The sequence below is a fragment of the Malaclemys terrapin genome, chromosome 17 (genome assembly GCF_027887155.1).
Source record: "Malaclemys terrapin pileata isolate rMalTer1 chromosome 17, rMalTer1.hap1, whole genome shotgun sequence".
Taxonomy (NCBI): domain Eukaryota; kingdom Metazoa; phylum Chordata; order Testudines; family Emydidae; genus Malaclemys; species Malaclemys terrapin.
This window is the reverse complement of record NC_071521.1, coordinates 9,401,756-9,410,686: the sequence shown is the minus strand read 5'-3', so window position 1 is coordinate 9,410,686 and position 8,931 is coordinate 9,401,756. Positions and strand designations below refer to the sequence as shown.

The following is an 8,931-nucleotide window of genomic DNA, read 5'->3' as shown; positions in this document are numbered from 1 at the left end:
TTAGCTCTACCTCAGCAGTTCGTGAACAGATTCCTTGTAATGGACTGTTCACAGCTATTAGTTTATTATGCATGACTGATTCAAGGATAATACCACTGGCAAGAGAAAAAAGCCATCATACAACGTCATAGGAATCTAGTCACCATTTGAATCTAGTAAATGCTGCACAGCAGAAAATGACAGGATAGAATAGTTGACGTTTGAGAATTTATTTTTCTACGGTTTAGGTTTGGCTTTGATAGCTGCTTCCCACTGCTTTTTCACTAGTGTGTATAGTCTCATAGCTGCCTGCGCATCCTGAATCTGGAAGACAATGAAACAAGCCGCAGGTTAAAGAAAGAAAGCAGTAAGTTGCTGTAGGATCATTGTTAATGGTAGTCACATCCTCGCATCCATTTCATTTCCCAAAGAAAAGTAAACCTTTTTAATTTCACTTGATGTTTCTCTTGATGCTGAAATAATTCATGTAAGAGAACACTTAATTTAGCGGCTGGGAAATTTCCATATGGTTAGTGTTCATGAAAATAGGTGATTAACGCTATTGATATGAAGCAGGTAAGGATGGTACAAGCTTTCCTCAGACTGGTATTGCACATTGATATGCTGAGTAAAGATTACCAAATCTCAGGAGTACAGAGACGGCAATGAGGTTATACTTCTAGGGTCCCAGAGCCTAAAGCCCAATGCACTGTTGATCCACCCATAAATACTTTTCCCCATGGGTTTACGTACTGAACAGTGCTCTGATGTCTGCACTTTCACATTCAGCAGTTTCTCACAAAGCAGTTTTAGAGATGGACGTCCACTCTAGAGGCAAAAACAAGAGAATCACAGAGTTGTTACGCCAACAATGAAATTAAATAGCATCTCCTCCGTTGCACGAAGGACACAATTATTCAAGCTAAATCCTACAGTAAGGTTTTAGTTTAAGAATACCCATTAAACCATAGTGTGTGTAAGTTTCTACAGATGAATTGGTGAGACAGATGTCATTTGTCAGGTTACTGAGAGATCTATTCAAACCTCCACTCTTGTAAATCCCTTCAGCATTATAAGAATGACATAGACAGTGATATCACTTACAGCAGCACATATGACTATAGCCTCATCAACCATGGCTTTTTTAAGCTTTTAGTGAGAGGGAGAAAGGAAAAATCGGGTGTCTTGTTTTGAAATTTAAAATATTACCTGTCACTTCTAAGGTAAACCTTTGGATCTTGCGTGACAGATGTTTCCAGTCAGGAAGGTGAGCTAACAATATCACAAAATAGAAGAACCCAGTATTTTCTATATATAGATCCATATTATCTTATTTGACTTCCCAGAAAGATGATAGAAAGACCCACGTTCCTTTTTTGAGTTCCAGGAAATGGGAAAGCCAATGAATTTGCTGTGCATGGGTATTACTGGTAATCTTGATTGGCAGTAAGTTACTTAGGACTTTACACATTCCAAACACTGTATAATAGGTTTGGCAGAATTCAATTTTTAAAAATAATTTTTAGTAATAAAAATCAATGTTCATTTTAAGCTTTTTTAAAATTTGTATACATTTAAATTTTCACAGTTGCAGGAAATTATGGGGGATCAGACAATTATTTAATGGCCGTACATGTTGAGATTCAAAAAAGTGAAAGCTTTATAACCATTAAAACACAAATTGTCACTATCACATGTCAAAATATACAAAGTAAATACAGGGGAGTCGCATCTTATGCGGGGGTTAGGTTCTAAAGACAGCACGTAAGGCAAAAATCGCGTATAGTCAAATGCTCATTGAGTGGAATGGCGGGCGGAATCGCCCGCACAACAGGTACAGTATTAAATTGTTATTTTTCTCTTTTTTGTTTTGTTTTGCCGAGCGCATATATTTAAAATTGCGTAAGTTAAATGCGCCTCTGATGCGACTCCGCTGTATCCTTAAATCAAACTCTAAAGTTCTTAAATAGCATTTTTCTTCCTTTGCTTATCTGTAAATTTCAGTTATTGATGGAAATATTTTTTCAGTTTGTACAGTGAAATCGAAGTTTACCGCTATTTACTGAAAAAATCAAATCCTTCCAAACCTATGTCTAAATACATTAAACTAGCTAACTTTCATAAATGACAATGCGTCACATACCCTCATTTTACATAAAGACAGTTAAAGCAGAGAGGTGAAGGGACTTGCCCAAGCTCGTACAAAGAGTCAGTGGCAGAACCAGGACTGGAGACTAAATGTGCAGGGGGGAATCATTCCTCTAGATCTTGTTGCCTTGCACTAGCACTAAATGTTAGTGAATCAAGATACTATTTTCTGCACATTTCTTACTTTGACTTCCTTTCTGAAAGGTTTGTATCTTTGTGTGTCCCGAATTTTCTTTTTAGGATGATCAAGAAACAGGATCTGAAAGAAAAATATTTCCATTGTAAAGAATGCAGTAGCAGGATACTTCATATAGCGGCGTGCACCACTCCCATCAATTCAAAGGCGTTCACAACGTGAACAAGTGCGATTGCTACAGTAAGAGCCCCAACCAATTTGCGTAACCTGGCTCGGATGGTGCCATCTTCGGGAGGTGCTGCCTGTGGAGCTTGTATGCCCCAGCACGGCATACTCCAGTCTGATGCAAGTAGCCGAGTGTCTCTGTATTAATGATGCCACTGGCCTCACTGTAGAACTTCACAGACTGTGCTTTGGCCTTCCCTGAATATGCAAATAACTTGAGCAACCTGCTGATTCCTAGACTAGAAGGAAATGTTAAAACTATATAAAATGTGCCATGAGAGCCTTAATGTCCATAAAGAGCAGATAAAAACAGAAGATCCTAAGGTCTCATCTGAAAGACTCAGTCATTGGATAGCTGAATGATGCTGTACTTTAACCTACTCTGGAATGACAGAAGACTGAATGGACCAGCTGCAATCTGAACCTATGGTTCCAGAGAGGGGAGGTGTTTTACCTGATGCTTCAGCTAACATTCTGGGGTGACAAGTCAGTCACTGAAGATGGGGGCTTCAAAGCAATAAATATCTAACCACGTACCTTTAAGTCATTGTGGACAGCATGCCCAACTAAAATCCTTCCTCTCAAGATGTCAGCCACCTCCTTCTGAACACTTTTAAACTCCGCTCCTAAAAATGCAACACATTCTCAGTAAGAGACAAAACAAAACTCAAGTTTGAGACAGCATTAGGAAGTGGAGTATTTTATGTGGCAGGCACTTCCTTGGGACCCAAGGTATTGGAGAATGCAGAATTCTTGTACACAGTAATCCCCAGCTTGCTCATAACTACAGACTCGAAGATGGCAGAACAAGCACACACGCGAACAAAAATAGCAGTCAATCGAGAAACAGACTTCTGCTTATTGGCCTAAGATCACCCTTGCATTTTTGTAGGCAATGATTACAGAAGTTACACTCTACTAGGGGCAATAATGATCACTCTGCAAGAAAGCGTCAAATGTATTTTGATTCATGATCTATTGTAGAGTTCCCTTTCATTTAGATATTTTAGGTTGTGCTGAGATTGTGATTGTTTGTTTTATTTCCTACACAAAAATAGAATTAAACAGGCCCCAAAATAGCTTAGCAGTAACTCAGTCAGGGATGTTTCTGTGGTGCTCAACTGGATCCTCTCTCTTAAGGAATGTGCTAGGAAAGATCACTCACCTTTCTTTATGTCCTTGGGCCGTATGCCGCTAACAGCTGTCCTGTAATCCGTCACTTTTTCTGTAGGCTTGACATATTTGTCATAAATACACTTTCCAAATTGGTTCACCATGGATACACGAGCCAGGATGCTGTCTTCACCCTGGGGCCCCACTCCCACCATCTCACAGTCCATGGCTACAGCTTTTGTCAGCCTAAAAGAGGATACCAGAGTTAGAAAGCCTTTGCTATGATCATATACTTCTAGATGTACAAGTTAGCCACCAGTTAAAACAATGGGGCACTTAGCATCTCAGAGTAGTTTCAGTCTGTTTGCAGACTCAGGAAGACATCAGTTTACACTCTGTTTGTGTTTGGAAGCCACAACTGGAAGAAAGAGAAAATGCCTGACACCTCTCTATACCGTATATACACTTTACGTTAGAAATACAACCTACCCTGCAAAAGCCTTTTCTTTAACCAGCACCTGTTCCATAGATAGCGGTGATTTGCCTTCTTCAATTCCCATATTTCTTCTAGCAACTTTTGCTGCTTCAGGTCCGATTGCTGCTTCAATATCCTCTGGATCTACACCATCAAACCAGATGTCGGCCCTGCCAGGCAAAGATAAAATTACATTGTAACATGGTTTTTAAAATGTACTGTCTAAAAGGCCGGTTTATCTTTGACAGTTTGGCTAAGCCTGTTTATAAAAGCAAGGAGTCAACTAATTAGTATAAATCAGTGCCAACTAGTCCAACAGTCAGATGCTGTAGACCACGTAGTTTTACTCAAATATCAGAGGACTTGGGTTAGTCTGTCCCATATGGCTAGCCTGGAAAGTGTGGAATTATTTTTACTGTAATCTTATACTGTGTTCCTTAGGGTACACGATATAAGATTAGAAGTATCTGTGTCTGAACTTCTGTCCAGCCACACAACCAATCTATTCCCCTGTCCATTCTGCCCCTTCAGGTACCAGTGATTTCTTAATTCCCAGGTCTAAATCTGCTGGTCACCAGGTGCTCTTCCACCAGTCTTTTCCTCTCCTTCAGCATTTCAGTGGAGCTCTTTCAAGACTGCAGGTTTTCTTTTTTCATTCATGTCCAGGGCCAAGATTTGTGGATTTCTTTTCCCTAAACCTTTTAGTTTATGATGGCTTGGGATGTTTGTATGAACAGGCACCTCCAAAACAGGGCTATGGTACAGAAATCTGTCCGTTCAGGTGGGAAGGGAAGAGAAACATCTATACTGTAATAGATGAGATGCAGGTTTCATTTTCAACCCATGTCTCTTATTCCCTGGGTGGATAAAGTAGGAAGTGCTATTGAGGCAAAGCGCAAAATATCTTGCATTGCCAAATAGCTGCCTCCTCTGGTCATTAAGCAATGGTCCTAACACCCTTGAAGGCAGTGTACCTTGCCCCCGCCCCATGTCTGTGCCCCTGATGCGGACAGGGGTAACGGGGCTGAGGATGGGGCCACAGCTGAGGGCAGGGCAGGAGCAGAGCTGGGTTTCGTTCCCTCCCTGTCCCCATGGGGGCTAGCCAGGGCTGCAGTCATGCCCCCCCAATGTGGGGTGTGCGCCCCACAGTTTGGGACCCTCTGCTCTAAGGGGAACCATGTAGTGTCCATGAAGATAGCTGCAATAACTTACAGCCTGTACAGTAGGGAAGACGTGACATTTTAAGGGGAGGTGGTATAAGGAACAAAGAGGGTCTTCCTCCTTTGAGGAAAAACACAGCGTTGCATCACCCTCTGTCTGAAATTAATCAACTGCAATTAGAATAGTTACAGCCACCTACATATGTAAACATGGGGCCTGAAATACTCACTCTGCTAGCGGCTGCTCCGTGTGCTCTTCAGCTTTCCTCCTCTTATGTTTTATGTCACCTTGTTCCTTCTCAACATTGCCATTTTTTCTTTTCTTGTGCTCCTTTTTGTTTCCCTTGCCATCACTCGAATTCTTGTCAGATGAAGTTCTCTCTGATTTCGGGATAGCCAAAGGAACACAAACTTTGGCAGGATCACTGTCCATCTTGTTTACGGATTTGAATTTTCCCATATTCCCACCTCCATTTATAGCTGGAATTCCTTTGATGTTTCCCTTTTTGATCGTGTGCTTCTTGGAATATGTTTGGGATACAGGAAGGGACTTATCCAAGCTGGTGGCCTTTTGTTTCAGCAGCTAATATGACCCAAAGAAACCCCATAGAATTTACTGTAGCATTAAACTTTGAAGTTTCCCACTCCACCCCACCCCAACCCACCAACACCGCATTTACATTCTCTCTTGTGAATTTACTACTCAGTTTCCATGCATGTCCAACCCTGGAGTTGGAAGTTCTACATGTACTTACAATAAGGTACAAATGTAGGCAATAGTCATGCAAGATTCCCCCATACTGAGCCCCACCATTTCAAGGGGTGAAAGAATAGTTCATTCTCCATGGTCCATTAAGTCACTGATCTCTCTTCTGACATTACTGAGAAAGGGGCCAATAAATGCCAACAATTTGAGTGATATGCACACCTATCTATTATTAAGAACTGGACAAGTTTTTCTTGTACAATGAAAACTGCAGTTTTCAGTCAATTTCGAATTGAATCTTTAAGTCTCCTTTCACACTCCTCTTCCTCAATCATGCCTACAATAGGTTAATACTGATAACCGTACTATTATAATTCTCAAATCAGACCAGAAGGAAAGAGGCTGTGAAACTTACTAGATCCCCATGGACCAAGGTATTTCAGATACTTCCACTTCTGGATAATTCCGTAATTTGACTACTGAACCAGCAAAGCATTTTTTGTTTCAAGAGTTCACAGCAAACTTTATTTGCATAAAACATGCTGTGACCTCTTAGCCAAAACACTCCTCAACATGTCATGTCTTTATATACAGTACCTAAGTCTACAATTCAAAAGAAAGACAATGCACTGAACTAACACCTGTGGGGATCCAACACTCAATCCCCTTTGCAGATTTTCACTAGAACTAACTGTTTATGGGTTACCCCACTGGGGCATGGTACTAAACTCCTGGATGTCACTGACCTCTTGCAGGGTCTTCCAGTTAGAGGAGAACTCCTGAGGAGCTTTTGGGGGCAGCACTCCCACAACTTTGGTGTCCTTTTGTTTTTTCTTTCCAATCTGCTTGACTTTGTTTTTCCACAATACTTTTTTCTTGTTGTTCCTGTGCTGTTTTTTTAGATTCTCAGGTTTAGCGGTGGGGATGCTTGTTGAAGCTTTTGACTCTTTGGTCTTTATTTTAGCCATTCTGTCATCAGAAATCAATCACACTTCGAAAGCAGCAACCATTTCTGTCAATAAGATGCATAAATCATATGTTATAGGAATATATATATTTTTAATTTGTTTGCCACACCAGCTAATGCTTATAAAAGGTATTGGTGAAATAAGCCTGGATGCAGACAGTCTCTGTTTATCCACAGAAGAGACACAACATAGGCTTTGCACTTAGTCTGCAGGGAAGTCGGTGTATAATAAGGCGTTTACAGAAATACATAGCAAGTGACAGTTTGCTTTGCATTCACCTAGAGAGCAAAACCTTGATCACCACACACTCTGGATTTGAAATATGGTTTAGGGGTGATCACTTCCCTGTGGTTTCCATACAGATAAGCCCTCTATGACACCTCTCCCTCACCCCACAGCCAGGACTCGCCAGCCCCTGAGTACCACGCCAACCCCATCCACAGAGACCTGTCCCCCCTAGGGAGTGCCAGCCTCAGCCTGGCACCGCACCCCCAGCGAGTCCCACCCGGGAGTGGCAGCCCCGCGCCCTGCAGACCCCGGCCACTCACTGCCCGCTCGCGCTGCAGCGCCGGGACCCCGGCCCACGTGCGCCTGCAGCGTCTCCACCTCCGCCCCTCGCCTCCCAGCGCCGCCCGGAAACCGCTCCGAACGGCCGCCGGCGGGAAACACGCGCCGCTCGGCCCCCCCGGGCCGGGGACACGGGGTGCAGAGCGCGCTGGGGAATGGGACTGGAGGCGTGGGGGGTCGGGCACGGCTGGGGGATCACTGTTGGGGTGCACGGGGGGTTGGGAACTGCTGTGGAGGTGCGCGGGGGTTGTGGGGATCACTGTTGGGGTGCACCGGGGTTTGGGAACGGCTAATGGTGCACTGGAGGAGATGGGGACTGCTATGAGGAGTGCACCATGCTTTGGGGACTGAAGTGGGGGTGCACTGGAGCATATGGGCTACTTGGGGTGACCAGATATCCCGATTTTATAGGGACAGTCCCGATTTTTGGGTCTTTTCTTATATAGGCTTCTATTACCTCCCACCCCTGTCCCGATTTTTCACGTTTGCTGTCTGGTCACCCTAGGGGCACTAGCATTAGGGTCCACTGGGGTATGGGCACTGCTATGAGGAGTGCACCAGGATTTGGGGACTGCAGTGGGGGTGCACTGGAGCATATGAGGCACGGGCACTACCATGAGGGTGCACTGCAGCATGGGGACTGCAGTGGGGCTGAGAATGTGTTTGAGGGGGGTCATCTGGTGTGTGTGTGGGTGCAATTGAGAGGAGCACAGCAGGATGAATATGGGGTGCACAGAAGAGGGAAGATTAGCTGGGGGTTCAACCTAAAGAAGAGGGGTGTGGCATTAGGGACACAGAACTAGCTCCCCTGTAATATAATTGGCAGATAGCACAGACCCATTTTGCAGTGTTACTGCTCTTGGGAGTGTTTTGGGTAGGATGCACTTGGAAGTCCTGATAAACCTATACAACATGCTACCATTTTGGAAAAACATCACGTGACATCAAAATACCGTTGGCCTGTAAAACTATATGTTAGTGTAATGATGTTTCACAAATTCCCTCCACCCCAACATGACTTGATGACTTGTAAACAGGGTCTTGCAAGCACCTGTGAAAATTATTGTTAAGCGTACAAGTAGGCAGAATCATCCTGTGAAAATTGACATTTCCTCAGAAGTGTGTGTGGGTATGTGTAGGCCACCCAACAAAGAATATAGGCCATACTTACGGGATGGGGAACTCTGTACTGGGAAGCAGTGACTCTGAAAAAGATTTAGGGGTTGTGGTGGATAATCACTGAACATGAGCTCTAAGTGCAACATTATGCATCCGATGAAGTGGGCATTCACCCACGAAAGCTTACGCTCCAATACATCTGTTAGTCTTAAAGGTGCCACAGGACTCTCTGTAGCTAACACGGCTACCCCTCTGATTATGGCCAAAGATGCTAATACGAGCCTTGGATCCATAACATGGAATCTTGAGTAGGAATAGAGTGGTTATTTTACCTC

General features: G+C 43.5%; 1 protein-coding gene across 1 annotated transcript; it reads right to left on the bottom strand.

The window, feature by feature from the left end:
- Positions 1-193: 193 nt before the first annotated feature.
- Positions 194-7,535, bottom strand: REXO4 (REX4 homolog, 3'-5' exonuclease). Its single transcript, XM_054007822.1, has 9 exons — positions 7,459-7,535; positions 6,689-6,954; positions 5,467-5,819; positions 4,091-4,246; positions 3,654-3,847; positions 3,026-3,114; positions 2,312-2,386; positions 733-807; positions 194-303 (listed from the first exon to the last, which is right to left on the bottom strand). The coding sequence occupies exons 2-9, from the start codon at positions 6,908-6,910 to the stop codon at positions 217-219; spliced, it is 1,251 nt and encodes a 416-aa protein (XP_053863797.1). The 5' UTR covers positions 6,911-6,954; positions 7,459-7,535; the 3' UTR covers positions 194-216.
- Between the last annotated feature and the right edge of the window lie 1,396 nt (positions 7,536-8,931).